Genomic DNA, 17222 nt, shown 5'->3' with positions numbered 1-17222 from the left:
GTATTCCGTCGATAATCCAAAGGAAAAACAATATTTGCCCCACTTACCGGATCGGGCAAGATCCGTGGTTGTGTGCTATTTCAACCAGGGCTAGCTACATAAGAAACACTAAATAAGCGAGAGGTTTGTTCCGCCCAACTCCGGTGTTCGCATCGGCAAATGTTGTGCAGAACACTACCAGTATGTGTTTGCATCATCTATGATAATTATGTAAGTTGCTTGCACGTATGTGATTTTATGGACTGTCACCCGTGATACTACACTCATATCGCCCTTCTTTTTGCTACCCATTCCAGCTCGATTTTCCACCCCGCATTGCATCAAATACTCGTCGTCTGATCAATTGACAGTTCCAGTGTTTGCTACAATATGCTTGATATGATGCCTGTTGATGATAAGTGTTTGAGACCAACGAATAATTCGATCTGGGACGCAAGACTGATTTATATCAATGCCGTGCATCTCAACATTACGCAAACTTCAACGAAATTACTACAGAAGCTAGTGAAAGAGATTGAAACGGTATGGTTGGATAATTTACAGCAAGGTTGAGCCGTCCGGGGTTTGGCCTTAATTAACCGAAAGAGAGTACGCGATGACATGCGGTGGAAGTCAGTTTAGACTTCCCTCCGAATAAATGCTAAGTTTATTTAGACTGTCCAATCGGATGGACGCCTTTACTGCACAGAACCACAGGAATACGCGTTCAACAGCCTTCAAATGACGCCGTCCTGATCTCACTCTGTGTATTCAACACCATTTTCCGTGTACCATTTCGATTTCCACCAGGGTCGAGAGATGACTGTCTCATCGGAGTCTTCAACCGCTCACAACCGAGAAAGAGAGTCCGACTGTGGGGTCAGGCATCTCAGACGCAAATTGAATTCTCAACGGCGTCCCAGAGCGCCTAAATGTTTTCTTGTTGAGTTTCGAGGACCTCGGAATGTGGAGAGGTATTACAAATCAGCCGCGGTGGTTCGCGGTGCTCTACTCTGTTTTCTTTCTCCTTTCTCGCACTTCGGTCGCACAACCGTGAGACATGATCGGACGAAAGAAGGGCATTGCAGCCTTACCATGTCGATCTGCCCAAAAAGAGACCGATGCTGATCCTATTTGCCCGATTGGGCAGGCTGATCTGGATCGTGTCGATCTCTGCGGAGGCCCGCGGGATTTTACCATGTACTACATCTTCCATGAAGCCCCACAATCTCAGCCACCGAGTCATATCAGCTATCTGCGTCTTTTTCCGTGAACTCTCGTGAGTTGAGTCCAATCGCGTCACTGATCTGTCTGATACAGGTGCAAGGAGGCGGAATTCACATGATTCCTTAATATGCAAGCTATAAGACCCGATATGGCAGTTGCTCCAGCACAGGCTTCGGTGCCTCGGTTCGGCCCAAAGGTCCATTCGGACAATTGCACTTTAACTTTCCGACTCATCCTAATTTTCAACTCAACCACATTGATCATCGCTGTCCGCATTTGGCTCCATCAGCGATGAGGCAGCAAGAGATAACAGAGTGTTCCCTGGATCAGACATCCGAGAGCCACGTGTGACAAGATTCAGCCACACCCATTGGCCTTGGGATGATCATAAACTCTTGGAGAGAGCTTGTGTCCGCCTCCGCAGTACACGGCCGAAAGAAGGCAAAAATCAAAAATAGACGGAAGTGCAACAGCTCGGTTTTGAATCCGGATATGAGGATAACATAAGAAGCGACTCTTGGGGCGCGTGGAGTGTGCGCACGTCCAATATGTCCACCATATCTCTGCCTTCTGAACGAAACAAGATACTGAGTCAATTCACGATCATGACGGCACCAAGCGTGATCACAGCGGATACGAAGATCGAATCCCCCGAGGCATCGGATACCCAGTCCGAATCGCTCGACATCGACTACGAGGCGGAGAAACGGCTGCTCCGGAAGCTGGACTGGCACATCCTGCCAGTGGTAGCACCCCTCTACGTCTGCAGTTTCCTCGATCGCATCAACATCGGTAAGCAGCAAAGACGTGACCGCGTCCCTTGCAGCTTTCCGCATCTTCTAATATCTGGGCGATGTAAGGAAATGCGCGGCTATACGGGCTGGAGGAGGACCTGAACCTCACCGGCCAACAATTCCCCATCGCGCTGTCCCTCTTCTTCGTCACCTACGTCCTCGTCGAGATCCCGTCCAACCTGATCATCAAGCGCGTCGGCCCTTCTCGCTGGATCCCTGTAAGCAAGACCATGACCAAGCCCCTTCCCCCATCTCTACCCAGACTAACGTCTGCCCCAGTTCATCACCTTCACGTGGGGCATCGTCGCCACGTGCACCGGCCTCGCCCAGAACTTCGCCGACCTGGTGTCGCTCCGCCTACTACTAGGCATCTTCGAAGGCGGCTTCTTCCCGGGCGTCGCGCTGTACCTGACGTGCTTCTACACGAAGAAAGAGCTGGCGATGCGACTGGCGCTGTTCATGATGAACAGCAGCATCGCCGGGGCATTCGGCGGGCTCCTCGCCTACGCCATCGGGTAAGCATCAACCGCAGCCCATCAGCCCTCAACCCCATACAGCAACACTGATTAATAACTTTGGCCAGTTACATGGACGGCACACTCGGCTACCGCGGCTGGCGCTGGATCATGATCCTCGAGGGGATCCCAACCTGCCTCTTCGCCACCATCGCCTTCTTCACGCTCGCCGACTCCCCCGAATCCGCAAAGTACCTCACGCCCACCGAAAAGGCCCTCCTCCGCGCCCGGCAGGCCCGCTACGCCACCTCCCGCACCGCCGCCGCCGAGCACCTCCAGCGCTCCGACATCCTCCTCGCCCTGCGCGACTGGAAGCTCTACCTCTTCTCATCGGCGGGCTTCTGCACCGCGACGATGATCTACGGCTACAGCACGTTCCTGCCGACCATCATCCGCGGGCTGAACCCGTCGTGGTCGACGCTCAAGGTGCAGGCCATGACGATCCCGTGCTACACCGGCGGCATCATCTCGTGCCTGCTGGTGGCCTGGGTGTCGGACCGGCTGCAGCGGCGCGGGGCTGTCGCGGCGGCGGCGACGCTGGTGGCGTGCTCGGGGTACGTGGTGTTGCTGACGACGCATGGAGGCGCGGCGGGGTATGCGGGGTGCATGGTGATTCCGCTGGGGATGTATGCGGCGTCGGGCGTGTGCATTGCGTGGGTGGCGGTGAATATGCCGAGGTATGGGCAGAGGGCGGTGGCGCTGGCGATGAATGTTATGGGGGTTAATACGGGGGGGATCATGATGAGTTATGTAAGTTTGTTGTTCTTTTTCCCTCCCGGAGTGGAAAGGGGACATCATCGACTAATGTCCTTCGCAGATATATCCCAAGTCCGAAGGCCCCCAGTACCATCGCGGGCACTCGGTGACGCTTAGCCTTGGCCTTGTCGCCGTCACCATAATGGCTTTCCTGTCGTGGTATTTTTCGCACGTCAATAGGCGGAGGGCGGCGGGGAAGGAGGACTGGAAGGCGGCGAGCTTGACGCCGGACCAGATTGAGGAGTTGGGAGATCGGAGTCCGCACTTCATCTACACAACGTGATGGGGAAGAGTCTATCAGGAGCAAGTAGCTGGGTTCTATGAGTTCGATAGGCGTTAATGCGTGAGTCTCAATATGCTATTAGGCCACATGAGATGTAGTCAGGGTTGAAAGACCGAGATAGCGCCAGGGAAAAAAAAAAAGCACTTGAAAATTTGTCTCAGTAGGCTTGATGCATGTACCAGACTATCGCCTGTGTCTATCTTAGGAGAACTGTTTCGAAACGAGGGCCCGCTTGCAGCCAACGCGACAAGAACACCTGACCCAGACCTATGCGTCGATAAAACGACCCATCTTCCTGAACCAGCATAACATAGAGCATTGGAGGAGGAAACAGCGCCTTTCCTTCACAGTCGAAGAATGTCAGGTTTTCGCTGGGGTCCCGCAATACTTCTGCTCCAGCCTCCATAAAGGTCTCATCAAATTTGCTCTCAAAAGCGCAAAGCTTGGGAAAGGAGGAGGATAGACACCACATAATGGAAGAGTACAAGTAGAACGATCCGTAATTCAGAACCGACAGAGCGATTGCCTTGACCCTTCCCTCCTGCAAGGCAGACTGGGGCTCAACTCCTGTCCACGCACCTATTGGTCTATCACCGTCACCGTACATCTCAAAGTCGAATCCTGGCTCAAAACCGCGACAGTGTTCGTGTTCAATGTGTTTGGTATATCTGAGCGTTGCCATCTGTGCGTGACCAAGGAGAGTTCCGGGCTCCAGCATTTGCATCTTTGCCTGCGTAAGCTCTTTACTCTGAGCATACAGGTGGTGACAATACGCCTCATACGTAGGCCACAAAGTATGTGCTGATATGTCCAGTTCCCTAATAGTTTGACTGCTGGAACCTAGCAAGCCCTTGGGTAGAGGAGTTTGAATGCAGCCTTGTATACAGGCGATTCCCATGTATAGATGAGGTGAACAACCTCCGTGGGCTCCTTCTACAAAGTCTTCATAGCTATCTCGCTCGGTCCACGTCCATGGTTCACTGTCTGCCCGGATCGGTACAGTTGACGTCTTTCTCCCTTGTCTAACGCAAGTAAACCACTTGACCAACGAACCGCAGAAGAGCTGTGAGTCCAGGGACACAGGGGCATTGATGGAAGCCCAAGACCAGGATGGCAGCATCACTCCATTTGCGCTACGGGGCTCTGAACCTTTGCTTTCCCAAAGAAGAAGCTCGTCAAAATCCTTCTGGGGCAAGCCATAGATCAAGCTCTCCGCTCCGTAAAGAGAGTTGGCGATCCCAGTGAGCGCATTGTAGATGTCGGACTGATACGTAAGAGAGAGCTCAGTGTATTCTATTAGATGCGCTTTGAAGGCTTCGCTGGTGGCAAGCCCGGGTGGATGGACTTGTCTGACGATTGTTTTTGCGCTTGCTGCGTAGCTTCTCCAAAGATCCTCTGTAAAGATGCCTGTTTGGCACTCAAGATACGCCTGAACCGGAGTGAACCAGACCTTTCGTTTCGCCAGAATTGCCTCTTGATACGTCCAAGCTCTTGAAAACCACCACGGCGTCGCTTTGGCTGATAGTTCCATACTGGTCAAGACGCGCTGCAGGCTTGTTCCGGAGCTGTTCACCACGGCCTGTGAGGCATATCGACGAAGTTTACTGATCCCAGAGATTCCAGAATGCATATTCTCTGCATCGGCAGCTATGAGGACCAGTTTTGCCGAGGCGAAGATGGTTCCCATGGCCTCGATCTGGACATTCTTGTCTTCATTATCGTCCTGAACGATGCATAGGCGGTCGACCCATAGGTATTTGGATCCCAATGCCACACATGCTTGGAGAGCGTCTTCGATCGTCTTCGGTAGGACGGATGGCAAAAGGCTCTTTTCCTGCTGAAGATGGTTCAAACTACTTTTCGTGAGGGTTGCTACCGTCTGTTTCGGGCCTGAAACGTCGCATGCTTTACCCCAAACATAACTCAAAGCGAAATAGCCGACATTTGAGTTGTAAGCTTGTACTAGGCATCTGTTCTCCACGTCGATGAGCCGAAAGCCCATCGGGAGCTCCACTTCTGTCGAATGACAATTCTGATGACTTGCGCAACAGGTCTCGAGCAGATTCTTCATGACTTCCCAGTTGACGGTCTGTCCGACTTGGGGGATCGCCCTCTTTTGCAAACTTTCATGTTGAAGTTGGGCAGTGCCAGCACTGGGGGGAGCTAGCCTTTGAGACTGGAGGTCGAAACCGGCCAAAGTGACGACCAAGGACGCGATATTGGCATCGAAACGGACCACCAATGCCAACGCCCATGGACTAGGGCAGATTTCTGCTTGGATTAATTCAGGATCGAGGTATAGTGGCTCCCGGCATTCGAGGTTGAAAGAACAGCACTTCTCCATGTCCCAGTCTGGAATCTGAGATTCGGCTTCTTGCCGTGCGGCCTCAACAAAGAAGGAACACATGGCGCAGCTTGGACTCGACCCATGGCGCAAGTTTTCAAGTAGATGGTCCAGTGGGATCCAGATCTCGTAATCCCTGTCCTCATCGCAGATTAGGTGATGTCTCAATCTTGAATGTTGGCATCGCGCACACAACGATGGGTCCTGGGCGGAGCATCCAGAGCAAGGCTGGTGAAAAAGACTCCCAATGCCCCCTTGGATCTCCTCGGAGGGCCCGCCGATGTAAATTTCATCACAGAACGAGCAGGCCTCATCGTTTATGGTCGCTTGCGTTGCTCCGTCAGGATTCCCAAAGGAGTCGTTGTGGAGCTCCTTCGTGGCCATGGTTATGGATCGCACGGAGATAGGAAGTATATCCTGTACACGCTGATGAACTTTCGTTCGAAGTTTATGCCAGCCCTCTCTTGCGCTTAAGAGGGCCGTGCGGCGGCGTGGTCCAGAAGGCAAGGGTGGACCCATCTGCTTGTGAGAAGGAGTAACGCCTGGCAATACGGGGAAACTTACTACTTCTTGTGCCAGATTCCCCCATCGGCCTTGTTGGGGTTGTGGGGATGATGCTCGATGGTTCAGCGATGTACAGATAGTGTTGATGTCTGAGTACCCCGCTTGCAGAGGTGGATCCTGCGGTGGATCATGCGGCCAATGACATCAAAATCCGATAGGCGAGAGCACCATCGAAAAATGCTGCGTCTTAGAAACCTCGATCGAGATTAGCTTTTGATGAATGCGCAGAATGATCCATAAGCTATCTGTGGGCAGCGTAGAATATATAAGCGCCGGATAACTAATCAACAGCAAACGAGGTAGCAAACAAGAGAGGCGAATAGCATGGAATCCACCATTAGGCACTCCGTCAATTTCTTATACATTCACTCCAATTGTCAGTGCACGAAGGGGCTCCGTCAAATGTAGCATGATACATAGTGCCGGGGCCTAGACCAAGGACGTTTTTTGATATCTCTCACGGCGTGTGCCTATACAGGTATTTTTGAACCTTTCCACGCTGAAATTAGTCCCTTTTCACGTCTCGAAACAAAAAATTAAAATGTCCTTACAATTTACAGTTCAGTCTCGCCGTATTTTATCCGAAGCAGGAGCGGTTATCTTAATACGGTTTTGAAGAATGAAAAATTTCAAGTGATCCCTCCTACTCCTCCACTTGTCTGCACGTCTGCTACAACATGCATATATATCGGATGAACCCCCCGTTCCAAATAGCATATCTGGGTGAGTGACGCACATACGAACATTTGGTACAGTGGTAAAGGCTTGGGTAAAAGTGAATCAGGAAAACCATACTTAAACCGCAGCTCACGCAACTCTACGGCGCCATCAAAACCACGAACTCCAATCCCAGCCTACCAGCACACACAACTCCAATCAGACCCTCCGCAAAACCCCAAGGGGAAAAAAGTCCCATCCAACACCATGCCCTCCTCCTCCGCCTCCGCCCTTGGCCGCCTCCTCTCCATCCAACCCACAAAACCGAACCCCCCAAACGCCAACCCCCGCTACACCGCATCCGACTCCCCGCGCAGCATCGGCAGCGGCTCCTGCGGCCGCATCTACGCCGCCGACGACTCCTGCGTCGCACTGAAGGTCGCGCACTCTCCCTCGACGCCGGGGCAGCTCTGGAACGACTACGTCATGCACACGCACATCTGGGAAGCAGCCCAAAAGCTCCAGCTCGACGAAGTGCGCGTCCCGCAACCACGGTTCTACGTCCCCGGCGACGAAAACGCGGCCTGGTGGCAGCGACACGCGCACACGTTCGCCGTGCACAACGACCCGAGCGAGCACTTCGCCGAGGCCAGACCGGTTCTCGCCATGGAAAGGATATTTCCGCTGTCCGACGAGAGCTGCGGCTCGAGCTGATCAGGACGTTCGGGCAGGCTGCCGTCGACGACTGGTACGACCCCTACCGGAAACAGACCATGAAGCGGCCGGGGAACAGGGATTGCCTCGTGCGCGTGTACCTGGGTAGCCGCCGGCAGAGCGCGAAACGCTCTGAGCGGTTCTTCTCGCTGCGGAACCTGAAGCTGCACCTGAACCAGATGGAAGAGCTCGGGATGGACGCGGAGGTTCTGGCGGCGCAGGTGGCGGGCGCGCTGGCGACGATGCATTGGAAGGCGCGCGTCGATGGGCGGGGGGTCGAGTTCGTGCTCGGCAGCGTCCCGCCGGGTATGGCACGGTTGAAACCGCTTACTGCTGCTGAGCTGGAGGGGTTGGAGCCCGGGAGCGATACCGAGCGTTTGGTGCAGAAGCGGGCGGCGGTCTGTTTGTGGCTGCTTGATTTCGATCAGTGCGGCAATATGAGCATGGATGATAAGGGCGTCGAGCGGGCGGTTGAGGCGTTCTGTGGCAATGAGCCGTACTATCCGCGTCCTGTGGTGGTGGTGGTGGATGGTGAAGACGGAGGAGACGGTAAGGATGCGCGGCTGTGGAAAGGGTTCCGTGCCAGGTATCTGGAGATATCGGACCGCATTCTGTCTGGGACCGCTCTTCCGAGGTACCTTCCGCGCTTGATGCTGGAGAGCATTGAAGCTCATTACCGAGAAGAGGCGAGACTCAGAAGTGCGGAGGCTGAGATTCGTTGAACGAGAGACGTCTTTGGAGTCTTGTCAGTCTTTTGATCTTCTGCCGCAAAGTTCATAAATAAATACGTATAGAGGGAAACCAAGCCATGTGAAACCCGAGGTGAAAATCCAAAGAGGTAGATGTCGTGCCAATCTTTCACCGACCGCAGTCCAAACTGCCATATTCTTCACCCTTCCCACTCACTCGTCGACCCTCGTGAAAACAATCATGTCTTCCCCCATCTTCGGCTCCATGGCCAAATGCAGCCGCTCGACCTTTCCGCTGACGCCCACCTCAAAGCGAGCCTTGAACGGCATCTCGTCGTCAAACAGCCCGTTAGGCATCTCCTCGACAGCGCCCTGCCAAGCCATGAAGTACTCGCCCGAAACGTGTTCCAAGCACAACTTGAAGGCCCAAAGCTTGTCCTTGACAGAAGCATGGAGGTGCCTCCGCCGGTGCGCCGTGGCGTCATCTGCCACACCATCAACTTCAAACGGACTCGCCCCATGCCCCTCCTCGACCACAAACGTAAAATTCCCATACCCCCAATTCACATACACTCCCGCATACCTCTCCAACGGCAACCCCAACGGCATCCACCCCTCCTCCCCCCTGCCCCCCGGCGCCCCCGGATACAGCTCCTCCCTCGCCCGCGCCCTCTTCTTCCTCCCCTTCTCCCACTGCCCGTCAAAAGCAGCCAGCGCATCCCACCGCTCCCCCACCGGCGTCCCGACCAACCCCTCGACCAGCCTCACCACCACCCTCTCCGCCGCCCAATTCCCCCTAACCTCCGTATTCGCCATAACCGCAACGCCCCACCCGGCCTCCGGCGCGTACGCCATACTCGCCGCATACCCCGTCACCGCGCCGTCGTGCGTATACACCCTCAACCCCCCAACCCGATACGTCTGCGCCATCCAGCCCAGCCCGTACAGCGTCGGCCCCGTCCACGGCGGATGCGCCCCGCCGCCGCGCTCCTCCTCGTCGTCGCTGTCCGCCGGATCCGCCACCACGGCCCGCGCGGCCCGACGCAGCTGCCGAAAGGGGTCCTGGCTGGCGAACGGGTTCGGCCGGCGCTTGAGCAGCGCGCGGAGGTAGGACGCGTAGTCGGCGACGCAGGAGAGGACGTTGCCCGCGCCGGTCAGGGCGGCGGCGTCGGGGAGGTAGGGTTCGCGGACGAAGGAGGCGGTCGCGTTGTGCCAGTAGTAGGGGGCGGAGAGGAGGTGCGGAGCCTGCGCGCGGGCCTCGGTGAGCGAGGCGTAGGTGTGTGGCATGGACAAGGGCGCCCACAGGCGCGCGCGGACGAATTCGGACCAGGTGGTGGACGTGAGCTGCTCGAGCACGTGCGCGAGGGCGAGGTACATCATGTTGCAGTACTGCCACGCGGACCGCAGGTCGGCGGTGAGGGGCAGGTGACGCAGGTTGGCGACGTGGTCGCGGAGGGTGATGGTGCGGGGGCCGGTGGCGCCGGGGAGGGAGAGGTCGTGGCGTGGCATGCCCGTGCGGTGGGTGAGGAGGTCTTCGAGCGTGGCCTTTGAGGTGGCGTAGGTGTCGGGGAGGACGAAGTCGTCGCGGATGAGGGAAGAGACGGGGGTCGTGAGAGAGAGGTCGGGCGGGAGCGTGTGCGGGCTGGCGCTGTTGTTGGCTTGGAGTTGCGCGTCTTCGATGAGGAGGAGGATAGCGGCGGCTGTGAAGGATTTGGTCGTCGACCCGACGTAGTAGAGCGTCTCGGGCGTGGCGGGGACGTCCGGGAGGATGGCTTTGCCGTAGCCCTGCGTTGCTCATCGTCAGTCGTCAAGATGCAAGCAGATTCCATCGAGGACACCAGGGATCAGGGGGTGCATGGAAGCAGAGGAAGTTGATCACTGACCTTCGCAAACGTATAGTCTCCATGTACCACTGCCACTGACAATCCCGGCACGTGCCAGTGCTCCAGCGTCTCCTCCACCATCTGGTCGAACTCGTCATCAAACGGGTCTCTGACGACGTACTTTTCCTTCAGCCAATCGCCCCAACCGTCGTCGTCATCATCATCATCGACCCCTTCACTCCCTTGCTCATAATCACCAGCCCGCTGACCGTCGGTCTCGAAAACTGGTTCCTGCTGTTGGAATTGTTGTTGCTGTTGCTGCCCGAATCGTCGTGCCGCTGATGTGTGCCCATCAAAAGACGGCGGTGCAAGACAGCGGCCCAGGAGTGGCAAGGGAGAGATGGCGAGCGAGATGAGAAGCAGGAGTTCGGGGCGCGGTTGCGCTGTTGCTGTGCTGAACAAGCGCATCTTGATGTGATATTTGGACAGAGAGATTAGGAATAAAACGGGAAAAGAAGCTCCCGGGAGAAAATGTATATATCTTTCGATCGAAAACTCAAAATATTCGGCATAAGACGCTCAGAAACGATGTTGTTGATGAACGAACTGACTGTGTGGCTTCCAACGTATGTTTGACCCAAGGAAGTATATGTGAAGCTAATATAGATCAGTTTACCCTGCGATTCGTCGTTGCGTCCAGCAGCAACAAGATACGGACGAAAAGTCGACCCCGCTTCTGTATGTACTCGACCGATGAGCAGGGCCAGCGAGATCGGAATCAATCAATGTACACACAAAAGAGTAGAGTAAGCCGCGTTGTCGTTACGACCTCATCCTACGCCCTCGCTTATCACTCGCTCGCATGCAGGATTCGCAGGAACCAATCGCCTCGCGTCCTTAAGCTGCTGCCTGATGCGAGAGCGGAGGACGGATAAGCGCGGAAAGAATGATGAGAGTGATTCGAATCCAATGGTGGAGAATTGGAAAAACGTAGGTGGATGATAGAACAGTGAACAACAAAGCAGACGATGCAGACCGCCGCTCGGGGGTTCCTAGCGACCGCCAACACAACTAACCCCTCACACCCAAACCCCGTGACCTACCGGCTACGCCGCCAGCCACAACCGCCGCTTTACCTATTGAAGAATAGATAAGCCACCCCCTCCCAAAAACAAAAGACAATCTCAAATTTGCTACACCACAAACAACAAAGCAGCAATCGTTGGATTATGTTTACACGAGAGTAATGGTTCTTTCCTCCGAATGATCCCACTCAGGAACTCCAGGCCCCAAATATTCCCCGGAATACGTGCCAACCCGTTGATACATGGACGCTGACTCATCCACAGCTTTGAGAACCAATCCATCAATGTACCGACCTTTTCTATAAATGATCAACACAATGAACTTATCTCCAGGATGAAGATCTGGTTCAAGTCTAGATATATCCACCAGTGTGATATCTCCAGGCAAAGGTGTGTTTGACGGCATCTGTGGAAAATCCAACCTGATATAACCCCCTGAGCGCCGTTTTCCAATGAAGAAATGGTGGTTGTAATAGTACCCTCCACCAGGTGCAAGTTCGCGGCATCGTCCGGGGAACACGTGTCCTCGAATCGTCAATTTGGCATATTTTTTGACGGGACCAAACCGATTCGTAGTCTCAGGTGCCGAATCAATGTCCAGGACTTCGGCTAGGGTACAGTAATCCCCGTTTTCCTTTTCGCGCAAATAGGTCTTCCGGATTGGTGTCGCGATGGAGGCCCATGACCATGACGGTGCGTAGAATTTATCTTGGCGCAGGGTAAGACCAGCTGTGAGATCAGGCGACCAGATAAGGGTTGCTGGGCAGTTCTTCCACACTCCACAAACGTATTCATCCTTAGTCTCTTTGCTGAAAACCTCCGCTACTCCAGAAATGGCGGGCAGCCGGTCTGTTTCGTGGGTGATTGACCGCTTAGAAAACTCACGGACGATGCCCATCCATTGCTCGTACAGAGCCGGAAAGTCCTCGACGAGGCTTTTGAAGGGTGTCTTGCGAACCTCTCGAAATCTATGTGTCTCGTCCTCGGTGGAGCATTCACAAAGTGATTCTTGCTGACATTCCCAGACCATTTCCTCGTCGGTGAAGTGGACAATTCGTCTTGACAGAAACCATTCTTGCAGAGCCCATGCCCGCTTTTTCAAATGACTCTCGGGCAGCAAGTCATTTGGTTTCGCACGGGGCTTAAACGTATGCCCTAGTCCCTCACGGGATTCTCTTGGCGCAATACGGACGTGGACGTCATTTCTCAATCCAGATTGATGTTTTTCAATGCGGACCGAGTTCCAGGCCTCTCCTGGACGTCCTTTCAAGCAGCCCTTGGAGCTGTCCGCTGCACAATCCGCTGCAATTGTAAGGATAGCGCCTGAATAGTAGGATCCCATGCGCCCAGATTCTCGAGCCCAGTCTTCGTGCGCGTCTTGCATAATGCACAGGCTGTCGATCCATAAGAAAGGTATTCGCAGTTTTCTGGCGATGTATATTGCGTCAAGAAAGGTCTTGGGGAGCCTGTCTTCCGGTATTCCGTGTTGGTGTTCTTCTATATTAGTGGTCGTGGTTTTCAGAAGAACACCACCTCCCCAGCAGTGGCTCAGCGCAGCATATTGCCCCCGTATTCCCTCTTCAGGCACGTACAGTCGTGGCAAAGTTGTTTCTGAACCAACTGAGATGACCCTTGTTGGCAATGTAACTTCGGACGAATCAGAGCAGGCCTTATGGTTGTTGCGACATTGCGAAAGCCACGAAGACAAGAGATCCATGCATGAGGTTGTTCTCGAGTGCCTAGACACGGAACGACCCTGGCCTATAGGTAGATCGACAGGGAAGCCTCAAGGAACGTAAGTAGTCGATTTTATGATTATGAATAAGTTAAAAGGGCTAACCTTGCTCTTCATAAAGTTGCAAACGAATGGATTTAAATAATTCCAGCTCTTTATCCTTGTTTTCTGACTCTTGTCCTTCGTTATTATTTCCATCGAAGCCCATTTCTCCCTCCTTTCTCCCCCACTCTTTTCCCGTCGGAACAAAATCAAGCGATATCTCCAGAGGGTAGAATTCTTGCAGACTCTCGTCTTTTGCGCGCACTATTACTTCAATGAAAGTAGGAGTCTTGCGGGGGCTATGCACTTCGCTTGCGTACAGAATGAGGCTGCATAGGTTGCAACCACGCTCCTTCGAAGATATAAGACGTTGATATTCCAACCATGACTGAAATTTGCCCCTGTGAGATCCGTGGTATGTGAACCAATTTTTAACGTTGATGATGTCCGGACGAAGATTGAGACAGACGTTGCAAGGTGCCTGAGGGCATGTCTGTTCCTTTGACGGCGTTTTAGGAGGATCCGTGTCGGTTGCGATGGGTTCCATGTCGATCCGTAAAGAGATGTTGCGTGTGCGGGGGCTGAGATTCAAAGTACGAAGAGCAATGAGTTGTTAATAAGTGGGGTCCGGAATCCGGAGCCTTGAGTTGCCTTTCACCACTACAAGTACCCCGTAAAACAGGCAACAGTGCAATGCTGCCACGTCAGGTCTCTTGGTTTTCCCGCATCTCCACCTCGCCTTCCTTCTGGCGAAGAAACCATAAGGGTTTCGCTACTTCATTGGCGTAAACCGCCGCATACTGGCTTATTTCTGCTCCTCTTGCTAGTAACGTGGTGATGCGGGGATAAATTGCCTACCGACCATATCTAAACCAATTAAAGTTTTAGATACTGCTACAATTAAGCCTTGGATACATTAACAAAAAGTAGATTGACTATTACAAGTATTAATTTAGCGTCTGTCATACCCCTCTAGTATGTAGTCACACGATACCGAAGACGGAGAAGACGGACCTCTGGCACCCTGCTACAGCCCCACTAGCAGCCCGAGAGCAGAGGCTCAAATCTCTGCAAGCGCCGCGCGCGGAAGCATCATTCCTCTCTATGGATACATTTGCCTTTTAACAGGAATATTATTATTGTCTATTTGCGATCCCCTGTCGGTCGGCGTGCCTCATACAAAAAAGTTAGAATAAAACAACCGGGACGAGGATGCCGAAGAGGGAAGGCACAAGACGGTTCCCAATCGCCTTCGTGACAGTCACAGACCAAAAAATGGAAGAAGAAACGGGAAAGAAGTTGTTGTGAACCGTTGTACGCCCGATGTAAATTTGATGATGTTTGAACCAGTCAGTCCAGTCAGTCAGCCAGCCAGCCGCCGTATCGCACCGCCATGCAAATACCCCCCAAACCCAATAATATATCGAGTGCCCTTATGTGTAGCTTGAGATGAATTTTGACGTTGTCGAAGGTTCAAGAAAACCCGGTGGGGGCGGCCGAAGAAAAAAAAATGGTAAAAGGCCAGCGCAATAAAACATGGGACATAGAAAGGAATTTCCCGTCAAAGCGAAGGGATGGGAATTCCAGTAAAACTCCAAACGCGTGGCTTTCGGGGTCGCGGTAGAGAGAAATACCCGTATCCTGGATGAGAGTCTGACCAAATGCTTTCTCTCAAGAAAGCACAGCGCATCCAGCCGAGAACGGGCATCCATTGTATTTCGGCCAAGGAGGTTCGGTAGAGGATTCTGGCTTTCACTCCCAAGTGAAACTTCTTCCGTCTTGCACATCACGACGGATGTTGCGCCTCCAAGGTCCGAGTATGGATCCAGTATCCGAGAGGGCAAAGGCGATTGGCAACATCTCCACAAGAAAGACGTTACATCACCAATGCAGCTTTTCCTTCAGCCATCCCTCTAATTCGTCTTCTTCGGCAGGCCTTGCCTCCTCCTCTCCGCAACGTCGCCCTCAGCGAGCCACTTGCTCGCCTTGACCAGCTGGACGACGTTGATGATCTGCTTGCCGGCCATGACGGGGAAGGACACGGCGGCGAGGATCCACGGGACGGTGCTGTCCATCTTGTTGGCGCGGGCCATCTCCATGGCACCGGCGGACCACGGGCTGGTGAAGAGGAGCGACGGCTTGGGCGCGGCGGGCGACCCGGGCGTCAGGCTGGCCGGCGTCTCCGGATTCTGCAGCAGCGACGGCGTGAGAAGCGGCGACGAGAACGACAGCAGGTACAGCGCGATGAAGAAGAGCTCGTTCAGCGCGCAGAAGGTGAAGAGGACTTTCTGTGAATTGGCAATCCCTCGTTAGCAAAAGCCTTGCGCCATTTTTTTCCCTTCCAACTCTCAATTTCCCCACACCGGTCAACAAAAGGAGGGGGAGAAAGGGAGGATCAATTCCCACAACTCACATTGTTCGAGTAGTACATCTTGAGGATCCAGCTCCTGCTCTCGTCGACCTTCTTGTGGCTCTGGCCGGCGCCGCCCATGCTCAGCGTCGCGTACATGTGCATGTAGTGGCTGGCTAGGTCGAGGCTGATCAGGCCCTGGAAGACGATGGCCCAGCGCGGGAACGCCGACGCCAGGAAGACCAGCAGGCAGGCCGTCGTGCACCGGTCCGTCACCATGTCCAGCACCGCGCCGAACTTGGTGCTCTGGTTGAAGCGCCGCGCCGCCAGCCCGTCCAGCGCGTCCAGCAGGCACGACACGCTGTACAGCAGCGAGCACGTCCGCGGGTGCAGCGGCATGTAGTAGAGCGACGCGACGGCGAGCACGATGCGCGAGTAGCCTGTTTGTTCATTCGCGTCAGCGCAAACGAATCCTTATCCATCCCTCAAGTCTCCTCGTGGGAGGGGCCGGAGTCGGAGGAGGAATGGGAAAGAGCTCACCAATTTGGTTCGGAATGAACATGAAGATGTTTTCCACTTCTTCCGGCTGGCTGGCGGCCTTCAGGCTGCCGTTGCCGTTGGCAAGCGGCTTCTCCGTCGACGACATTGTGTATAAAAGTTGTTATGTGTCGCGCGAGCGCGGGGCAGCAGCGAGGTTGCGTCGGCGAGAGGCGAACGACGACGGGACGGGAGCTCGAGCTTTTTGGCTGGCGTCAATCGGGGATGCGGGTGTCTGAGTCGTGTGCGGGTTCGTGGTCGGACGGCGCGCGTTGTGCAAGCGTGTTATTTTTTGTCGGATGACAGCTTTCAGCTCGCAGCCTGGTGAAAAAGCGTGGGTACGATGGACGATGGGAGCGAGGGGCTCTGTCTCGCGAAGATGGTGGATCGGACCGGAGGCGGATCAGGGCGGGTGCGAGCGAAGTTCGTCGCGCGGGCGAAGGATGCTGCTGGGTCGGCGCGTTCTCTATCTCTCGGCGTTGGTGTGGAAAATGGTGCTTCGATAAGGCCGATAACGTCCCCCTTGGGCCTTAGCTCGCAGGGCTGACAGGTGGCGAGCGCGGAGCACGCGGAATTGGAGGGCAAGGATGCCTGGAAAGCGACAAGGAGCGGATGCGAGGAGGCAGCAACGTCGCGAGACCTGGGAGGCGATGGTGAGCAGGTGGAAAGGGAGGCCAATGATTGAAATTGCCCAGCCTGACGGTCCCCGTAGCATCCGACTTCCGTGACGCAAGCCGTAAGTAACCACGTTCCGGCTGCGCTCGCCTAAGCACCCGCTGCATCTCTCCTTCCTAACTCCCGAGCCGCCGAGCATGAATGCAGCCCTAGCTCGGAGATCGTGATCTCGTTGCCGCCCGCCTCCGCCGCGTCGGCCGAGTTGGTAAGCTGTTCTTTTGCACTCGACTATCATTGCGAAATTGGGTATGTATGGTACAGGAAGGGAACTGGTGACGATCACCCGCGCGCGACAACCCCTCGCCCGAGCCAACAAACGGAAACACAAACGACAACGACCGTGATTCGTACATGCATCACGACCCAGGAGAAAAGAAGACTCCATCCCTCAACCAACCCAGTCCTCCCACCCATTTTTGTAATATCCCGCTGGCAAGTGGAAGCGCCAGTAAA

At 54.5% G+C, this 17222-nt stretch overlaps 4 protein-coding genes across 4 annotated transcripts; 2 read left to right on the top strand and 2 right to left on the bottom strand.

Annotated features, from left to right (window-relative positions):
* Nucleotides 1-1811: 1811 nt before the first annotated feature.
* Nucleotides 1812-3554, top strand: LTHEOB_5214 (High-affinity nicotinic acid transporter protein; the record flags this gene model as incomplete). The annotated part of the gene is made up of 5 exons (XM_035514335.1): nt 1812-1998; nt 2067-2218; nt 2280-2515; nt 2584-3265; nt 3333-3554. The coding sequence occupies 5 exons, from the start codon at nt 1812-1814 to the stop codon at nt 3552-3554; spliced, it is 1479 nt and encodes a 492-aa protein (XP_035374082.1).
* A 3832-nt stretch (nt 3555-7386) lies between these two features.
* Nucleotides 7387-8555, top strand: LTHEOB_5213 (Exodeoxyribonuclease iii xth; the record flags this gene model as incomplete). Its single annotated transcript, XM_035514334.1, has 2 exons — nt 7387-7776; nt 7851-8555. The coding sequence occupies 2 exons, from the start codon at nt 7387-7389 to the stop codon at nt 8553-8555; spliced, it is 1095 nt and encodes a 364-aa protein (XP_035374081.1).
* Nucleotides 8556-8735: 180 nt separating this feature from the next.
* Nucleotides 8736-10813, bottom strand: LTHEOB_5212 (Penicillin-binding protein; the record flags this gene model as incomplete). Its single annotated transcript, XM_035514333.1, has 2 exons — nt 8736-10307; nt 10406-10813. 2 exons carry the CDS (start codon nt 10811-10813, stop codon nt 8736-8738), a joined length of 1980 nt encoding a protein of 659 aa, XP_035374080.1.
* Nucleotides 10814-15120: 4307 nt separating this feature from the next.
* On the bottom strand, nt 15121-16203 carry LTHEOB_5211 (CDP-diacylglycerol-inositol 3-phosphatidyltransferase pis; the record flags this gene model as incomplete). The annotated part of the gene is made up of 3 exons (XM_035514332.1): nt 15121-15495; nt 15621-15997; nt 16098-16203. 3 exons carry the CDS (start codon nt 16201-16203, stop codon nt 15121-15123), a joined length of 858 nt encoding a protein of 285 aa, XP_035374079.1.
* Nucleotides 16204-17222: the final 1019 nt, after the last annotated feature.

This window comes from Lasiodiplodia theobromae, assembly GCF_012971845.1.
Source record: "Lasiodiplodia theobromae strain AM2As chromosome Unknown scaffold_14, whole genome shotgun sequence".
NCBI lineage: Eukaryota > Fungi > Ascomycota > Dothideomycetes > Botryosphaeriales > Botryosphaeriaceae > Lasiodiplodia > Lasiodiplodia theobromae.
Note: the sequence above shows the minus strand (reverse complement) of the source record. Positions and strands in the feature narration are given on the sequence as shown.